Source organism: Urocitellus parryii, chromosome 1 (assembly GCF_045843805.1).
Source record: "Urocitellus parryii isolate mUroPar1 chromosome 1, mUroPar1.hap1, whole genome shotgun sequence".
In the NCBI taxonomy this organism is placed as follows: Eukaryota; Metazoa; Chordata; class Mammalia; order Rodentia; family Sciuridae; genus Urocitellus; species Urocitellus parryii.
Genome location: NC_135531.1, coordinates 134,508,485 through 134,528,819, shown reverse-complemented (window position 1 = coordinate 134,528,819; position 20,335 = coordinate 134,508,485). Strand labels below are relative to the sequence as shown.

General features: G+C 49.1%; 1 protein-coding gene across 1 annotated transcript in view; it reads right to left on the bottom strand.

The window, feature by feature from the left end:
• Positions 1 to 20,335, bottom strand: part of Col23a1 (collagen type XXIII alpha 1 chain) — a 350,791-nt gene that overhangs the window by 27,251 nt on the left and 303,205 nt on the right. The window contains exons 4-5 of the mRNA XM_026413108.1: positions 18,914 to 18,921; positions 17,035 to 17,061 (exon numbers count right to left, since the gene is read on the bottom strand). Of these exons, the coding sequence (XP_026268893.1) occupies positions 17,035 to 17,061; positions 18,914 to 18,921 (35 nt within the window). The remainder of the gene's footprint in view (positions 1 to 17,034; positions 17,062 to 18,913; positions 18,922 to 20,335) is intronic.

The following is a 20,335-nucleotide window of genomic DNA, read 5'->3' as shown; positions in this document are numbered from 1 at the left end:
GGGCACCCCCTATGTTCCACACTCTTTCCATGGTACCTGTGTCCCATTTTGGCTTCTTCCAGTGCTAGGACCGCCTTGGGATCATGGCTGGGTTCTGGGACCCAGTTCCAGGGTATCTGCTAGGATGTCATGAAGCTCACAGAACCATGGTGTTTCACTTTTCTAGAAGTGTCTGCAGAAGGGAGCCCAGGATGTTCTTTGTTCTTGACCCTAGAGAGGGTATCTCAGTGCTGCCAGCTGTTGTTGGAACTGTTTGGTGGCCAGATTTCAGCTTAGAGTGACCACATGCTCAACGCTGCCCTCTGCCAACTCTGAGACTGTCCTTAGTGGGTCATTGATGGTACAGCCTTGCTCCCCATGGCTCCTTTCATGAGTGTGAGAAGCCTCTCAAGTGACAGAAAGCCAGCTTTCCCGTTGAGGGCTTTGCCTATATTTGAGACGACAGAATGCTTGACTTCCAGAACTTGCAGTTTAGAAAGAGTGAATAGGAATCCAGGGTGGTGTTGCACAACTGTAACGCAAGCTACTCCGGAGGCTGAGGCAGGAGGATCATAAGTTCAAGGTTATCTGGGGCAAGTTAGCAAGATCCTCCCTCTAAATAAAAAAATAAAAGGGCTGGGAATGTGGTTCAGTGGTGGAGCACTTGCCTAGGATGGGTAGGTCCCTGAGTTTGATCCCCAGCACTGTAAACTAGCTAACAAACACTAACTAACTAACTAACTAACTAACTAACTAACTGACTAACAGATAGCTTCCCAATAAAGACAGAGGTGTGGTATAAACAGAGCGACTGGAAATGCCTATTATGGGGTTAGAGGAAAGTCAATTCCAGTTCCACTGGATCCTAAACCAGGAGCTGATGGTTCGGGTATTTCTGCAACAAACACACGAACTTCACTCATAAATACTGACAGAAAAGAAAGTGCCAGAACCTGGTCTTTGGGATGGAGCAGACCAACAGCTCTGGCCTTGGTCTTTAAGAGGTGGCCATGGATTCATCTGTGATGACATCTGAGTAAGAAGGCTGTCCCCAGGCCTCTAAATGAATTCTCTCCCTGAGCCTTGGAGTGGCTAGCTCCATGGCCCCCATTTCAAGGTCTGGCAGAGTCAAGGCAAAGAAACTGTCGTATGAGCGTCTGTGAACGATCTGTAAACTAGATATTTCTAGGGGCTGGAAAAAGGGTTGAACCTGGCTTTAGTGCTCTTGAGAGAGGGACACACACATCAAAGAACCAAAATTGAATAGGGGGTGGGGGTGTCAAGTTGGACCAAGGAGCAGGGCAGGGTCCAGACTGAGTGTCCAAACCAATAACCAGCCAGTTCTGAGCAGAACTGGGGCTGTTCAGGAAGGGTAGACGCCCCAGACTGGGCAGATACCTGCCTGCCTCCCTGGTGGGAGAGGGGCTGTCTCTCTTATCAAGGTAGCTCCTCCCTGCCTCAGCGAGCATGATGCTGACCTGTTGATTTGCTACTCTCCTCACATCTCCAACAATAGCAAGAAAAGTAGATGGGGTGGCGGGCAGGAGTACCAGCAACTCACATAGTGCAGGCAGGGGCTTGGGCCTTGCTGGACCTCAGTTCAAATCCCTTCTCTGAGCCTCAGCTTCCTCTTACAGCTGCCACACCACCGTGGCTGTAGGCTCTCCATCTCTGCCTGCCTCCTCCCTGCCTGATCAAAGCCGTAGAATCCACCAGAGGTTTTCAACGCCCTCTGCCCACTGTGAAGCCCCACAGCTGCTTACCAGCCTCGGGTCTGCTTTAACTCACTCTTTCCCTGAGGAGAGCAGCTGGCCTCCAGGATGCTTCTGGATGTGCAAGAAGCAACAAAACTCTGGGCTGCACATGAAGGAGAAGAGACAAAGCCTCTAGCACTGGCTCAGTCCCTTGTCTCACTAAGGGACTCAAGTGTGCCAGAGCCTCAGTTATCTCATTTGAAAAAATTGGAGGCCAGGACAAGTTCAAGTTGAGACCCATGTCGTTATCCCCTGTTTCCTCATCTACCAGACAAGACAGGCAGCCCCATGGGCAAGCAGACATGGAACTGGGCTGGGCCAGTGCTGGAACTGACTTTTGTGTGGCCAGCAGGGGGATGCCAGGCTGCTCTACCCACTGTCCTTCACCCTATTGAGGTTTTTGTAAGCAGGGTTCCACAGAGCTGTCTTTTGATAAATATGAACAAGTATGACCTCAGAGGAGAGATTTCTTTCTATTGATGGAACTGGGGATGGAACCAGGGCTTGGTGTTCTACATGCTCTACGTGCCCAGCCCTTTTTACTGTATTTTGAAATAGAGTCTTACTAATTGTGCAGTCTGATCTTGAGCTTGAACTTGAACTTGGGATCCTCCTACCTCAGCCTCCCGAGTAGCTGGGATTACAGGCGAGTGCCACTATGCCTGGCTTGAGGTAAAATAAGTTTGGGACATGGTTGTCTGTGTCTCCATCCTTGGGACTTTGCAATACCTATCATCAGCCAGTGAAAGCTATGCTGATCTGTTCACTCTCTGCTGGGGAAAAGCCCAGGCAGGCCCTGTTATTCCCCACTAGTTCCGTCAAGGCCGAGATGAAGGCAGTACAGACCATGATCCAGGCTAAGACTCAGTCCTTCTGGTTGTGGCTCAGTCTTCCCTGATACCAGTTGGAACACCTCTAGAACTGAACTGAATCCACAAACTGGCTGTGTTTAGTTGCAAACAGGAGTAAATGCTCCAACATGCCAGAGTTGGGTGACTGTCTAATTCTCTGGTTGTAATTAATGCTGACAGCTCCCGTCAGGGGAATGGAGACCTCAAAACGCCCAGGGAAGGGGCCCCTGGATGAGGGGCTTACCAGGATTATCAGTCCAGGGCCTAGTAATTATGCCCCAGATGTTGACAATTCATCAAATTACAAGGCCGGTGGAGCCCGAGGTCCTAGCCTGGGAAGGGTGCATTCCTGTGTGAAGGCTCCCGAGCCTCCTCCTAGGCTTCCTTAGGGCTGACCAGCGGTTGAGGTGTGGGTGGGCAGCCTCCTCCAGGCAGGTCAGCACCATGTGGTTCTGATTTCTTAGGCCAGGCTGCTTGCAAACACGTGAGCTGCAGCAAGGCTGTCCAGGGCTTAGCAATTTCCCAATCTTGAATTCCCTGACACAGGGCAAGGAAAGAAAGGGTCTATGCTTAGGGCCAGCCCAGCTGCTGCTCATGGTGTAGTATTCTCCCTAGAGATCCTGGGATCTGGGGTGCTTTGTAGAGTGGGCTTGTAGTCACCCCAGCTCATTGCAAGCTTTAGATATTTTTGGTACCTGGGATAGACCCAGAGGCACTTACCACTGAACCACAATCCCATCTCTTTTTAAATATATATATTTTGTTTTAGAGCCAGGGTCTCACTGAGTTGCTTAAGGCCTCAATAAGTTGCTGAGGCTGGCTTTGAACTTGAGATTCTCCTGCCTCAGGCTCCCAAGCTGCTGGGATTACAGGTGTGCCACCATGCCTGGCAAGCTGTAGGAGTTTTGCTGAATGGGGGCCTAGGAGCCTGCACCAAGGTGGGGACCTGCCTTACTTGTTTTATGGCCTTGCCTATGCTGGGTCCTTGTCCACTCCTCAGCTGGATGGTGAAGGATTGGGCTTGGGCATTGTCTTTCCTGGAGCCAGGTTTGGTCCATGCAGTTAAAAACAAAGCAAAATAAAAATGCCTCAAACAAACAACTTCCCCAAACCCCCAAGCCTCCAAACATCTGAATTAGCTGCAACATTTAAACAAGGTGACATTTCACATCAACATCCAGAGTTTGGAATGTATTTGAAGAAAAAAAAAAGGAGATCTCACAGCTCCTGGCCCACACTCCTGCCTGGCAATACCTTCTGTGCCAACTACTTTCTTAGCTGGGTACTATCCAGGGCCACAAGGCTCTACTTCTCCCTACCACCTCACACCTGGCTGGTTGCCCTGGGGAGGTGATCTGCCAGCTATGTAGGGACTTCTGAGGTTGTCACCTTTGGCCTAGAAAATTTCCCAGGTTCCTTTTGCCCATGTGATGCTATGAGGCCATGGAACCAGCTGGCTTCTATTTTGGGGCTGGGCATGCTCAGTGAACAGCCTGTGTGTGCTGGAAGCAATTACACCTATGTCCACGTTACACATCACGGCTGGGAGAGGTGGTGTTTACAGTGCTAAGCCTTTGAACCAATCCCAAATACCTGCTTAAATTACACATTCATTGGTGGGGAGAAACATGATTACCCTGTCAGGTATCAGGAAAAATTGCTTCTAGTTGGGGTGGAGGGGAATGGAGGGCCTTGACTTCCACCGGGAGGGTGGAGGATGGCATTGGGAGTCAGCTATGTCTGCCTGGACTGCTTCTGGACTTGGGTCGGTGGCTCAGACCCATGGTGCTGGTCTGGCATAAAGCATTGTAAATAGCACACAGGTCAGGGCCCCCACTGCCAGCATATTTGGGCGCTGGTCTTGGATGAGGTGGGGCATACCAGAAGGGGGATGGTCAAAGCATGGTTAGAACTCCATGATGGACACCTTGGGACAGGGCTATGGAGACAGCTCACAGCAGTCTGAAGTTAAGGGTCCTTTAGCTCACTCTGTACACAGCAGGGATCCCCGTGGCTGCTGGACCACACCCAGGCCAAGCTCTTGCTCTGTCCTTGGTCTGATGGAGTCACCTGCTTCCTTCCTCCCCAGTCTGTTTGCACTTGATTCCCAGATTCCTTTTTTTGGCAGTGCTGGGGATTGAACCCAGGGCCTGATGCATGCTGAGCAAGTGCTCTACCACTGAGCTGTGTGCCCGTCTCCAGTTTCTTTGACAGCCACCTACTGGGCCGCAGGGTAGATCTTCCTTTGTTTCTACAGACAACAGAAGCTGGGCAATTGTTACCCATGGGCAAATAATTGGTTAAAATCCTTATGAATCCAAAAAAATTTTTGTAAATTTCCAGATTTTCTTGAAATAATATGTGGGATTGCCCTGCATGGGGTGAAGCACAGCATCTCATTTAAGTGGGACAGATGCCCCCAGTTCACCCAAGCCCCACTGTTTATGCTCTCCCACATCCAGCCAACCTCACCTGTTTTCCTACCTGTTGGGACCCTATAAAGCAACAGTGAGCTTGTGAACCTATAACTCGAGCTCTGAGCCATCTCTCCAGTCTTTCCGCCCTTCTCCCAGGACTCGGTTTCCCTTCCACAGCAGCCTCCACTAGCGCGTCCCTGCCTCCTGCCCTGCACACCCGTTCTTTTGCACAGGAAAGGGGTAAAGGATGTCATGATAACTGTTCCCACCCTGTAGGCCTCAGACTGAGATGCCCAACCTCTCTGGAGTCTGTGTCCTTCTCTGTAAAGAGGCTCCAAGTTACAGATGGGATGGCTCCTCTGAATCTTGGCACACCGGGTACCCGAAGAAGCTGGGCTGAAGGAGCAACTTGTTTGTTTGGCCAGTTTGAGGGGAGTGGATCTGGGAGATAAAGTGGACATAGAGTGACAACACTCTTGCTTCCTTCTCTGGGCATTACCAACCCTGGTAGTTCAGTCAGATGCCATTATCATCCCTATTTTATAGCCAAGAAGGCTGAGAGCCAGGCATGGACAGGTTGGCCTGGGACTCCAGCCCAAATGCCCCATCTTCCCATCCCTCCTCTGGCTTCAGTAGCACCTGGCACATCCTGACCCTCTGCCAGTAGGGCCAAGTCACACCCCTTGGTCTGCCATCCAAGGAAAACTGCATCCTAAGCACTTCCTTCCAGTGGCGGAGGTCAGGGGTACTGTCATGAGGGAGGGAGGTTGGAAAGCCAAGAAGGTGCTGGTAAGAGGGGAGCTGCAGGAGGACCCTCCACCCAGAGGACCCCACTCCCCTCTGTACCCCACCACAGTTACTGACTCATTGCTCTGTCTTCCTTCCCACGGTGACCATGGTGACTCTATCCCTGAGGCTCCAGTGCCCATCGAAGGCCTGGCTGAGGGACCTCCATGAATCTTGAAGTGTCCTTTCCCCAGTCCTCTAATAGGGGCTTGTGCCATCCTGTCCATTGAGTTTGGGTCCAAAGAGGTCCTGTCCAAAGAGGCACCATTGGTGAAATGACCCACCCTTGGTATGGAGATGACCTGTCAGGGTCACCTTCTCCTTAGACTCTCTTCCAGACAGGGGGGTGTGTAGCCCTGAGTTGCACACCTCCAGTAATGGGGAGCTCACTGCTTCCTGGGAATTCTGATGGGTGTGTAAAGTTTTTGTTGAAGCCCAGCACTTCCCAGGTTAGACCCTCCACCTTGCAACCCTGACTCAGTTATGGCCAGAATATCCACAGGACGGGGAAGATGAGGCTCCAACTCCGGGGGAGGAGTTTTAAGCTGTCAATCCCCCTCTCTCCATCTCTTTGGAATAAAGCCCCAGGTGGACAGGGAGCAGATGACTCCTCTGCAAGGCTGGATGCTCCAGTCATTTGTCCCCCTCACCAGCCTGGTCCAACTGGGGTACAACCCTCTATCTGGAGGTCCCCCCTGCAGTTCTCCATTTGTCAGAACCTACTCGGCCTTTTGACCTCATCTCCCACCTTTTTTTTGGGGGGGGGCAGCACCTGTCACCCCACCAGAACAGACCCCAGGTTATAGGTGCTTGCCGCAATCTGTACCTTTGGGCCCCGGCCACAGTCCATGTGAGGCTGGAATTCATGTGAGTTTTGATATCTCTCCCACTAAACCATAGGCGCTAAGGGGGTAAGGACCCCTGGATGGATTTCTCATCACTATGTCTCAAATGCCAAAGTGCCTGGAACACAGTGGGAAGGGGATAAATATTTGTTGAATGAACCAACTGTCAAGGGAACAATTCTATGAATGAAAGTCCCGCATCCTACCAGCACAGGTGCCTGCTTGTGAGCACTAGAGGGCGCTCTTGACTTGATGAAGGCTGGCTGGGGGTTGACTCCTGCCCTGCAGTCAGTCTGGGAGGTCAGCACTGATACTGAGAATGCTGGCCTAAGTGGGGCTCCTTTAGCCACAAGGGTTACCTTACTTGTGTCTGTGACCATCATGGAAGTAGGAGTGATCATGCACTGAACCCAGTCTGTGCACCCAGCTCTGTGGCTCTCATGGCATCTATCTGGCTCTCCTAATGTCTGATGAAGCCGAGGCTCAGAGGAGGCACCTGAGATCACATGGTCTGTGAAAACCCAAAGCTCATTTTCTCTCCACTGCATGGGCTGGACATGGGGCCGGTGCCTGATTTCAGAAGTTGGGTGAAGCGGCTTCATACCCCCATAACTGCTTTCTTTTAAGTCTGTTTCCTTGGGCTCTGGGATCTTGTGCAGGTCTGTGAGCTTGTTTTCCAATGGGCAATCGACTCAGGGTGCTGTGGGGGGTGCTTTGCTGCCTGGGTAAGTGGGAAAAGGTGCCTGCCAGCCACCAGCCTGGAAGGTACCATTCTGCAAAGATGTCATCACAGATCAACCAGCAAAGCGCAGGACCTATCTTCACCTCTGCCTGGCCTCCCACAGTGCTGCCCCTGCTCAGTGATCTCCCAGAGCTGGATGAGTACAGGAGGACCCCAGGCTGCTGTCAAGAGATGCAAAACACTTGAGAGGGAAAATGAGGTCCCTGGAACCTAAGGACAGGCCTCTCTGATTGGGCATAGCCACTCCTGTCTCTTAGCTGCCACCTATGTGACATTCGTGGGGAAACTGGGGACACAGTGCTAGGCCAAGACAAGTGGCTAGACTTAAGATGATCCTGCCCTGTGATGAACCCTGGGGAGAAAGGATGACATGGTGACCCTTTCCTGCCAGCCCAGCTTTGTCTCCTTGGGTTCCAATCTGGGGGCCATTTTCGGGGACTCAGGAGGTTTGCTTTCATCCTGTTCTTGCTCTGCCCAGAATCTGGGGGCGGGGGGGGGGGGCTGGCGAGTGGCCCTGCAGGGGTCAGATAAAAATGAACTGGAAGATGTTGAAATCTAAAAAAACAGATGAATTGGGGGTATTACAGATGAATCATTTAACTAATTACATTTTTACAATCAAAGCTGTTTTTGAACTACGAGAGTGCAAGAAAGCATATGGGTGTGTGGGGCTCTGTGGTCCTTTTTTGTTCATTTGATTAATTCCAAACAGTCCAACTGAGTTATTCATTTCAAAATTGGTCCCAGGCCGGGGCCCTGTCTCACAGACCGCATTTCAGCCCCGAGCTCACGCTGTCCCCTGGGCTTTGCCTGTCGGTACTGCCATGACTGATGCCGGAGACGACATGCAGCCCCAGATCCCTTGGCTCTGGTGAGTTTATCCAGATGGATCCTGTGGACAGTGTCAGCCTGGGAGATGCTGGCATGAGGATTCTGAGGCTGCCCACCAGCTCTGTTTCTCAGTTCTTGAACCTCATCAAGTGAATGACTGCCACCCCCTCCCCCTGGGACCCCCTTCTCCCATGTCTGTCCTGTAGTTGGGGAGGACTTTTCAATGTACAGGCTGAGCATCCTGTATCTGAAATGCTCGGGACCAGAGGGTTCCAGGTTTGGGGTTTGTTTGTCAGGTTTTAGAACATCTCCATATATATGATGAGGTATTCTGGGGATGGGACCATGTCTACACACAAAATTTATTTACATTTCACATATAGTTTATGCAGAGACTGATGGCAATTTTTTTTTTTTTTTGGTGCCAGGGATTGAACCCAGGGATGCTTAACCACATCCCCAGCCCTTTTTACTTTTTATTTTGAGACAGGGTCTCACTGAGTTGCTTTGGGCCTTGCTAAATTGCTGAGGCTGGCTTTGAACTTGAGATCCTCTTGCTTCAGCCTCCGGAGCTGCTGCTGGCTTTACAGGCATGCACCACTGTGCCCAGCCTGATAGTAATTTTTTTTTGGGGGGGGTACTGAGGATGGAACTCAGGGGCACTCGACTACTGAGCCACATCACCAGCCCTATTTTGTATTTTATTTAGAGACAGGGTCTCACTGAGTTGCTTAATGGCTCGCTTTTTGCTGAGGCTGGCTTTGAACTTATGATCCTCCTATCTCAGCCTCCTGAGCCGCTGGGATTACAGGCAGGCACCACTGAGCCTGGTTTGATGGAAATTTCATACAATATTTTCAGTGCATCTGCCTGTGGACTGCGACCCATCCCGTGAGGTCAGGTGGCATCATGTGGGTGCCCAGATGGTTTCAGCTTTTGAAGTATATTTCAGATGTTTGGATCAGGGATGCTCCACCTGTACAACTCTGCCCATGACATTTAGGGGCTTCCATGGCTTCTGGACTCTGCTGGGTGGGCATGGGGAGCATGTCATTTGGGTGACTCAGCGTAACCCTCTCTCCTTTCGCTGTCCCCGGGGAGTGTGGGAACACATTGTGCCTCTGTACTCTGTTCTTAGCAGCATGGAATGCCTCCCACCTCATCTTCCCACCAAACTCCTACTCATCCCTCAAGACACACCTCAAATGTCCTTCTTCTGTGAGGTGTTCTCTAGTGCCAGGCAGAATTCCTCTTTCCTCCTTGGGGCCCAAAGCCCAAAGTGTGTGTTATAGCCCTGCTCAATGCATTGTAAGGTTCTCTGTATGAGAATTTAATTTGTCCCCCAAAGGCTTATATGTTGGAAGTTTGGTCTCCAATTTGGCCATGTGAACCTTTAAGAAGTGTGGCCTAATGGAAAGTCCATCAGTCACTGGGGTGTGTCTCAGGAAGAGACCTGTCTCTGCTTCCTTATTTATTTATTTATTTATTTATTTATTTTGTGGCATGGGGGATTGAACGCAGAGCCTGCACTTGCTAGGCTTGAATTCTACCAGAGACTCACTCCTCCAGCCTTTGGCTTCCTGTTTTGAGATGGGATTTCTTCCTTTCCTATGAGTCCCTGCCATTGTGATGCTGCTATCTGCTGTTAGGCCCTCACCAAAGGCCAAACAAATCCCCCCCTTCTCCCACTACACCTAATCTGAGACTCTGAACCTCCAGTTCTGTGATCTAAATAACCCCCTTTTCTTTATAAAGTTAGTCTGCCTCAGGTATTTCATTATAGTAATGGAAAATAGACAGATATAGGATGGGATATAGACCCTGTGAAGTGCTGCACAGTTCTGATTCTTAAAGTTTTCATCCAGGCCAAATATCACATTTTGCAAATGTCGACACAGAGGCCCAGAAAGGTAGGGATAGAGTTGTGCTCATACTGGTGCCTGGTGGCAGTCTCCTGGCCTGCTTTGGCTCCATTCAGCTGCAACTTGACAGGGCCAGGATCCCGGCCAGCGAAACACAATTGGACATTTTATCACAAGGGGATGATCTTCTTTCTGATTTCTAATAATGGCTAAGACAGATGGATGAATGAGGAATAGGAGAGAAGGTGAAATGGAAAAATGGACTTTACTAGACTTTTTTGGGGTGTGTGTAAAGAACACCCAAATTTTGATAATAGGGGTTACCAAATGCACTGTACAAGAGGGGAGCTCCAGGGATGGATAAAGACAAGAATGAGCAGGAGAAACTGAGCATTCACTCTGAATATCTGTTTCTCTGGTAGGAAGAGGAGAGTGACCCTTTTGCCAGTATATAGTCCTGGAGTCCTGATCTTGTGGCTGTAACCAGCTGGGAGAGGCTGGTTGGTTGGTGTCTTGGAGTGGGATCCTATAGTGTGGGCACTAATAGGCTTTGGCATGCAGGTGGCCGTGTGTCTCAGATAAGTCCTGTTACCCTGTGTGCTCGGGACTCGTCATTTGTCAAGCTGGGCAGATACCACTGGCCTCTCAGGGTGAGAAAGCATGAGTGTGAACCCAGTAAGCACTCAATACTTGCACTTGCTTCCCTGGCACATTGGGAGAGCTTCAGGGAATGAGAGGTGACAGTCTTTCTTTTGTGCTCCTGAAGAAAGCATTAGGATGAGGGGATCTTGGACCCTTGGCAGCTGTCTCTAGGGCCAAGTTCCTCTGTGCTCCTGCCCCTCACTAACTTGGTCAACCTCTCACCGTGACCCTCAAGGTTCTACTCTGTGTGACCCCTGGAGACCATCTTGTCTTCACCTTCTCTGGACTCACTGGCCTCAAGTGTGCCTGGACACATGAAGCTTGCTCCAACTTCCTGACCCGCACACTTGCCTTTTCCTCTGCTGAGAACACATCTTCCCTAAGATCTCTGAATCTTTTTCATCATTTTAAGTCTCAATCCAAATGTCATCTTCTCCAAGAGCTTCTTATTTATTTAATCCAAACGATACCTGTTTATCTACCCAGCCAGCATGCTCATCACATCCCAGATTTTTTTTTAATCTTCTTAGCACATTCAACGACATTCAAAAACTATTTGCATTATCTTCTGAAGTTGCCAGTCAGACCAGAAAGTCATGAAAGATCAACAAAGTCAAAATACTAGAAGCAGCAGCAAGGATTTCAAGGCAGGAAATGGAGATGATGAGAAAGTCTAATGTTTTCTGTGCAAAGTCAAAGTGGAGACAGACAAATCTTTTTTACCTTAGTCAGAAGTTGCAGCTTAGACAGGTTGTTATAAATGAGATTTAGGAAGATCAACTTGTGCCTCTAGTCATTCTTTCCTCTCTATCCCACACAGCTCTACAAAGGCTGCCACTAGATCTGACCCACCATTGTTCTACCCCAGTGTCCTGCAACTGGGCTTGACATCAACCAGACTTGTTGAACAGAATCAAGCCTCCTATTTATGAGATGGCAAAACCACTTGATCAACATGCTGATTATTGCCCCAATTACATTGTGGGGAGAGTGCTGTGGCCAGGGTTCCTCTGAAGGTCCCATTTTTGATTCACAATAATCTACCCTGAGAATTCCCCCTTTGATGCTGATTCCATGATGTCCGCTGTCCCTGGATCAATTGGGAGCTGAAAGATCTGGAAGGCTGGTGATTTCCTCTTTAAACTCTATACCTGCAATTCCATGATATACCACCAGGTGGCAGTTAGGACTACACAAACTTTATCAAAACTGGTTTGATCTCTAGGACTATGCTTCTAGTGCAAAAGTACCTTAAATTAAAACAAGATCCATACATACACGCATATATTTTTGAAGTTATCATATTGAAATAAATTAAATAATACCCACAGTTGGCCAGAGTTTGGGGAAACTGCATTTTCATACGCTGTTGGTGGGAATGTAAATTAGTGCAGCCTCCTGGAGGGCAATTTGGCAATACACATCAAAAGCCTTAAACATGTGCAAACCCTTTGGTACAGCAATTCGACTTCTAGACATTTATTCTATAAAGATAATCATGGAAATAAGTCTACTTTTATTTCCAGGATGTTGACTCTAAGGATGAAAAATTGTCAATATAAATAGTATAACTTGGAGACTGGTTAAATAAATTATACGTACGATTAAATATTATGTAGTTATTATATTCTATGAGGATTTTTAATGATGTGGAAATGTCTCATGATATATTAAGTGAGAAAGATAGTTTATAAGAAAGTGTGTTTCTTGTGATCCCATTTTTATGATAATAAATATTAAAACAAGCTGGCACATAAAAAGTCCTAGAAGAGCAACCAGCAAAATATTGAGAAGACTTATCTGTGGATGGTAGGACTAGAGATTACTTTAGTCTTTTTTTTGTGTGTGCTTTTCTCTATTTTCCCAAATGTTCTGCAATAGACGTGCACTATTACAACCAGAAGAGTGCTGTTAATTAACCCTCGGAAACAGAAAGGTCAGGCCAGCCTCTTCAGGGAGGGCATGACAAGGTGACCCCAGGGTCCTTGTCAGCTCTGACCACCTTGAATCTACAACCTGGCTCACAGATGTGGGTGGCCCCTATGCTCCATGTCCCTTGGCCACTTGTATTTCTGCACATGTGGACCTGGTTTCAGCTGAGGGGCCAGGAAGGGTGAATGCAGAAAATGCAGGCGACATGGTCTCTGCCATGGCCCTTTGCTTTACTCTGTTCTTGCTCTTATTTCCCCCTAGAAATTAACAAGGTTCTGGCGAAAGAGAACAAATGTCCTCCTTGAGGATGGTCTTAAAGTTTTTTAACTAAGATGCAAAAAGAAACAAAAACCAAACCAAATACTAAAAAAACCCAACAACAACAAACTTCTCAACCAAAAACCAACAATAAAAAAAGATTTTTCTCAAACTGACCACTCTCAAAACCATTTTTCTTTCCAAATGCCCCAAATGTATGTTCAGTCAATTAGAATGATTTTATATCATCATCTTTCCCTCCCCCTGCTGTTCATTATTTCTTTTTAAATCTTATTTTGAGTTGAGGTTGTAGCTCAGTGGTAGAGTGCTTGTGTAGCATGTGTGAAGCCCTGGGTTTCATCCCCAGCACAATGAATAAAAAGATCTTTGATTGATTAAATTGAGATGTAATTTATTACATGCATACAATATGTAAGATTAGGATGATTTCTTTCTATTTCTCTCTCTCTCTCTCTCTCTCTCTCTCTCTCTCAATACTGGGAATTGAACCCAGGGATGCTCTACTATTGAGCTACATCCCCAGACCTTTTTATTTTGAGACAGGGTCTCCCTGAGTTACTGAGGCTGGTCTTGAATTTGCAATCCTCTTGTTTTAGCCTCCAGAATTCTTGGAATTACAGGCATGAGTCACTGTGCTCAGCTGGGATGATTTCTCAAGCCCATCTTTCCTTCTGTTGAGTTTTATTCAGTGATGAGGAAGACAGTGATACGTAGGCAGGGGCTGCCACACATTGGACTGGACATGGGCTTTGTAGGGATCTTATTTAATCCTTCAATTCCACAAGTGTGACCTCCCTAGGGTTCTGAGAGGTCAAGGACCTGTCTGAGTCCACACCACTGAGCTAAGAACTGGATGTGCGCCTGACCAACTTGAAGCCCATGGTGATCCTCTGTATAAATGAGGGGTCTCATAAGTGGCCAAGACCACTTGGCACCAGGCAGCCTCCCCAACCTGGGATGGCTGCATGGAGCCATCTGTAGACACGTTTCAAGACAAGAGCAGGCCAAGCTCTGTTGTGCTCCACAGCTAAGAGATCAGACTTCAGTTCAGAACATGTGGGTCCCCTGTGCCCACAGAAGTCCTTCCCTTCCTTGCAGGGGCCTGCTTTCCCTCTTGCAGGGAAGCCAAGCAGGGTGTCATCCTACCCCATGGGTCTCACAAAAGAGATGCCTATGAGGGCGTTTGGAGGCACGCAGCTTGGTGAGCTTGCTCCTGATGCTTGCTCACTAATATCCTGAACCAGGAGTGGGCCCAGCCCAGCCAGGGAAGACGCCCGAATCTGTGTGGAGATGGGGGTCTTTATGACAGTTGGCCAGGGTGGCCTCTGGAAAGGGTCAACTGAGGTTTGTGACACCAGTGTCCTGGAGATTTTGACAGGGTCCCTTTACCCCTCACTGGGCCCAGCCTGATTGGGACTTCTCAGTGATTAGAAGGAACTGCTGTCAGGACCAAGGCCCAGAGCTGCCTGGAAACAGGAAGTGAGGAAGGCTCGCTGGGTCCTCACCCCTTTCCTTTCCAGGAAGCTCCCAGCTTCAAGCCAGAGGGACACTTGGGTTCCATATATCCCTGTCCCTACATTCCCAGATGCCAGCATTCACAGAGTCCCTTCTCTGGGACAGGCTTGGAGCCAAACATCTGTCACAGAATAAACTTCCTGTTTAATTCCCAACAATCTTGTAGTGTCCTCAGGTACTGGCAACCTGGGTTTGCTGTGACCTGTGGCATTCTGTGTACTTGTGACCTCATTTTACCCAAACCCTGGCTCCCTAAGAAAGGGACCTTTATCATCCTCCATTTATAAGGAAGGAGCCGGGGACTCAGGATGGTGGGGTGGCTTGGTGGCTTGCTTGCGGTTCCACGCTGATGAGTGGCAAAACTAGATTCAAACCCCGGCTGCTTAACTCCCTACCAGCCTCCTGCCTGCCTGTCACTCACAGAGCCACCAGCTACCCCCTAACCTGACCTGGTCAAAGGAGGAAGGCAGGGAGAGGAGAAGCCTCTAGAGGGGACAGATGCCTCACTTTGGAAAAAGTGTCACCATCATCAGCCAATATCCTCTCTGATGCCCACAGCCAAGGAAAAGGGATCCCAGTCACCCTTCGCCCAGAGGAAGCAAACACGGGGCAGGAGGGAAGTCACCAACCTCCCAGCCCTCCCCTTTGGATGTGTGGATATGCAGAGGGACAAGGGTGCTGGGAGAGCATCTGCAGAACTGGGGACAAGTTCTGGGCAGGGGAGGGCAGTGAGCTGCGGCTCCATCAGCCCCAAGACCGTGGGGTGGTGGTGGTGGGGCGGTCAGCTTAGACCTCACAGTGACGTGCTACTAAGCTAGGACGTTTTTAAGCTAGGTTCATATAGGCATTCTCTTTAAAAATTTTATTTCTTCTTCTTCTTTTTTTTTTTTCAGTCCTGGAGATTGAACCCAGAGATGCTCTACCACTGCTCCCAGACCTTTTTATTATTTTGAGACAGGGTCTCACTAAGTTGCTGAGTTTGGCCTTAAATTTGTGATCCTCTTTCGTCAGTTTTCCAAGTTGCTGGGATTATAGACGGGCTCCATTAAGTGCAATTTTGATCTGAGAAAATTTCAATTTAGGATGGGGTACCAGGATGTAAGCCCATTCATTGTAAGTTGGGCAGCATCGTAAAGAGAAACTCTGGAGGGGCAGTTAACCAGGTCTCTGGGAGTAGCTCTGTGAGCAGTACTCCAGTGCACCTGAGCTGGGAATGCCGATCATCTCCCAGTGGGAGGCTGAAATATTTTAGCAAAAGCCTGTGACTCCCTAAGACTCTGGCTGCCATGTGCAGGAATGGGGACCTGTTTCCTAATCAGGAAGGTGGCTGGGACGGGGGTAGGACCCTGACCCCACGATGCTCCCGGGGGATTAAGTGGATCTTGGCTCCCTTTCACATTTCATTCTTTCTTCACGCAGAGCTGGGGGTTTCTTGTCTGAGATGCCAAGTTGCCTGCTGCTGGGGGAGCTGCCTTGATCAACTGGGAGACCCCAGGCTACTCTGGACCTAGCACGGGGTTGCTCCGGGCATTAGATAAATGTCCCCAAAGTTTCTACCCAGTCCTGAAGGGGGCTGAGTTTATGACCTACTTTGTGCTTTATGCATAGCTGTTATCTCCTCAGTCTCATTTACTCCCAAGTCTGACACAGCACAGGAGGCTTTCATTACCCTATTCACAGAGCAGGAAATGGAAGCTCAGAGAGGGTGAGTATCTTTCCTGAGGTCACCCAGCCAAGAGCCTGTAGAGATGGAATCCAAGTCCAGGTCTCCCTGATGTTGGAGGCAGTACTGCTTTCCCTGGCCTACTGGGAAAGCATCTGCAGAACTGGGGACTACCTACTTCTGTTGCCAGCCCATCCTGACCCTGGATGGATTTGGTCATTAGAATGACTTCTGAATCAACCAACATTTCCCACCCTGCGTCTTCCTGTCCCGAAGGCACAGAATGTCTGTCTCTCCATATGATGGTGATGCTAAGTAACTCTTCCGCTGGCCCCACTCCTGCTCTTTCTGGTGCATCAGGACTTCTGGATGTGATTGTCACAGTCCTTAACCTCTGCAGGACTTGACAGTGTCAGGGTCACATCCTCTCTTAATTCTGATGTGGTGCCCCCGAGGCCTGGGCTGGGGGCGTCTACTCCAAGTGTAAGGTAACTTTTAGCTGAAATGTGGAAGGCCAGACTGGATCAACCGAAGCCCTGTTCCTGAGTGGTGACATGCCATGGGGGGCTGGGACAGGGATCCCCTGCCCACTGGGAAGAGACTGGCAGTCAGACCCTTTGGAAAAGGCATGTCCCAGCCACAGGCTGTACTCCCTGCTCAGGGCTGGCACTCTGTGCTGGAGGGTACAGTGTTGGGTGGACTCAATGCTTCTGGATCATCCATGGGAAGCCTCTTTGCTTGTCTCCAGGGCAACCTGAAAATCTGTGTGGCCTGAGTCTGTGCAGACCCTGTGCTAAGTTCCCTCCATGGAAAGATCACAGCTACTTAGGAGCAGAGAAGGAAGATAGGAGAGGAGAGAATTCAATCAAGTCTCAGGGAAAGGATATCGGCTTAAGAGGAAAGGGCAGAGAGAGCAAAAAATAAATGACAAATTACCGGGTAGCCATCTCGTCCTGATTGCCCCTGTGGTAATTAATATGTCATTAATAATCAGACTTTCGGCAGAAAACCATCTGGCAACACTTAGGACTCAGGGCCCAGCATCCCCCCCGCCACGTTCCGCATGGTTTGCAGCAGCGGCTGCTGTTGGTGGTAGCTCGCTGTTTTAAGGGGGAGAAGCCTAGGGCTCCGATGGTCTGGGGGACAGAGGACCCTTTTCCTGCCTCGAGACTCGGGCAGCTGGAAGGGGCGTGAGCCTCCATTGGAGCCACCAGGGTGTGCACTCAGGTGTGTCCCTCCCACATCATCTGGGGCATATGGTGAAGACCATATGGGGACACGAGGTTCAGGAGGGCACTGTCACATCTACCATGACTGAACCAGGAACTGAAAATATTCCTTAAATTGGACTTGTGGAAATACTCATTTCCTCCCCGGTTCCACTGGGATGGGGTGAACTGGAGGAACAGGGACATTTATGGCTACTGGCTACTTCTCTGTCCCTCAGCAAAGGTCAGCCCTGATTGCAAGTTGTTGCTCGAACATTTCTGCATTTGTTTAATACATCTAGTATTTCAACAACCAAATCAAAAAACAATCACTCAATGATCCTCTGTATTTTGCATTTCAGCGAGCTCACCCCAGTCTCGGGGGACCACCAGGAACATCCCCAACAAGGAAACCTCCCTTGTGGCCAATACGTCTGTGCATTTTTGTTGGCTTGCTTTTTTGGCTCAAAGTGGAGCTACATGCCTGGAGAAGCCCAGATCCGGAAGGGTGCTGATGGGGGAAATGAATTGGGATAAAAGGCAGTCAAAACCCAAAAGGGCTCAGCTGAGAAGAATTCCTTTGGAAGGTTCATTTTGGTTCAAGTGGACTGTCAATGTGCTTCTTGAATGGACTCATCAGAATTTATCAGGTTCTGAAAAACTGCCAAGAGGAATCAAAGACAGAAGCATCTCCAGGCCTGGAGAATGTGAGATTTCCAAGGCCATGGACAATCCTGCTTCCAAACTGCCCCAGGCCGACTGAACGGAGGGAAATTGTGGGGCTGCTCCGTGCTTTTCCTCACACCCTTCTTAAACGCAGTGGCACTTTTCAGCTGCCGTCTCAACACCCTCATCAGTCACTTAAGCTCATGAGGTCCCAGCTGTCTAAGCCAGGGAGGGAGACATTCTGGTCAAGAAGGAAAACGAACCCTGGACCTCGTGATGAAGCCCAATTCATTCCTGGAAACACTGCCTGACTCTACAGCCTCCTTTGCCAATGCTCATCTGATAAAAAAACATTTTAAAATATCAGCGGCTGCAGACCATTGCACAAATACAGGCCTGGTACTTGCATTTCTGTGCACTAGGTTGAGCCAAAGATTTGGTAAGGAGCCGCCAGGCTCGTGCCAGTCACAGGATGTTTCAGCAGGCAAATCACACCCACAGCTTCTGGGCTTGCCTTGCATTTTTCTGCCAGTTAAATAAAGAATATGGCCCCTGTCTTAGATGGATATTTTTCTTTTCCTCTTCTTTTTCTTTTTTTTTTCTCTAGTGCTGGAGGTCAAATCCAGGGCCTTGCACATACTAGGAAATCTTAGCACTGAGTTACACCTCCAACACAATTTTTTCTTTTTAAATTTTTTTTTTAGCTTTATATGGACAGAATATCTTTATTTATTTTTATGTGGTGCTGAGGATCAAATCTGGTGCCTTATGCATGCGAGACAAGTGCTCTCTACCTCTGGGCCACAACTCCAGCACTCATTTTTTTTTTTTTAAAGGATACATCTTTCTACACAAAAATTATTTTCATGGGTGTGCTATAGAGAGAAAACCGAATAAATGTCTTATCTTTCAGGAGATGAGCACAAAGCCAGGACACTTACTGGAGGACCTGCAAAACACAAGCAGAGGAGCCACCGTCAGCATTGAAGGCAGAGAAGGTCCCTTTGCCTGTTCTCAGCACAGCCACTGGTCCCCTTGCCTCTTGCCAAGGTTTTAACGGTGTCACAGCTATTGTCTGTAATAGCTTTACAAACAAGTGTCAGTCCCAAGGCCAAGTGGCAGAGCAGAAGAGACATTTTTGTCCTTGGAGGGGCCTGCATGGTCATGTGGGTGGTAATGACATTTGCCACATGTATTGGTTCATGCATTCATTCGAGGAAGCTGGTTGGTGCTCATTCATGTTGGGTTCTAGCAACTGAGTAAGAATTGACCTTGTTCCTGCTTGAAAAATAAGTTTTGGGGCTCACTATGGGTTCTCTCATTTCTATTGAGGGAAAACACTTTGGGGAGAGGTAAGGTCACATGGATCTGTGAGTGTGAGCAGAGTGGCGGTGGGGGATGCCTGTGGTCCAGCCCTGGGGTTAGATGTGCATGAGGACATTGAAGGGGACAAGTCTAGAAACATCGGTGGGTGAGGGGTTGGTACGTGTGTGTGAGTGTGTGTGTGTGTGTGTGTAAGAGAGAGAGAGAGAGAGAGAATTGAGGGATGGCTGTAGTTGGATAGTGATGCCACACATTCTGGAAAGTGGGCTCCAGTACTGGCCCAACCAGTGACTCCTCTGTTCCTGTGAGACCTCAAACCTCACTGCATAATGAGGCCACATACAACATGTGGTCAGTTGATCAATGAGTAATTATGGATGGCCCACTGTGAGCAGGGAGCTGCCGGAGGTAAAGAATGGGACCCAGTAGTGAGTACAGGGGTTGAGACCTTTGACTCATGGAATGTTTATTCAACAGACGGACACTTAAGAAAACCATGCTGGGGGAAGCACAGGAAGTTCCAAGCACTCAACCAGGAGCTGCCCCAGGATGGCCGACTCAGGAAGAGGGATGGGCCGAGTCCAGGAGGTGAGAGAAGTGAGTTAACAGGGTGAGGCAATGGAGGGAGGAGTGCTGCAGAGATGGAACACCCCAAGATCCCTGGGATTTTGAGGAACAAGAGAAATGGAGCAGAATGCAGTGGAGGAGGGGCCTGGGTACAGAGTCCAGCCGAGCAGGGGGCGGTGGGGGTTGGGGTGGGGTAGCAGGATGTCACTGATGGGTTCTGCATGGGGGAGCAATGAGGAGGGCTCATAGGTCCCTGCAAGTGTCCCTGTATGGATGATGGTGGCAACGGACAGGTGAGAGTCAGGAGGCACTAGTCAGAGAGGACAGATGGGACTTGCTGAGTGACTGAATGGGAGGTTAAGGGAGGTTATGGAGGAAGGAGAGATGACCAGGATTTTTGGCTGGGAAAACTGATATACTAATCCTCAAGAATGGCAACACAGGGTCAGGGAGGTTGTGGTTTTCCTAACTAC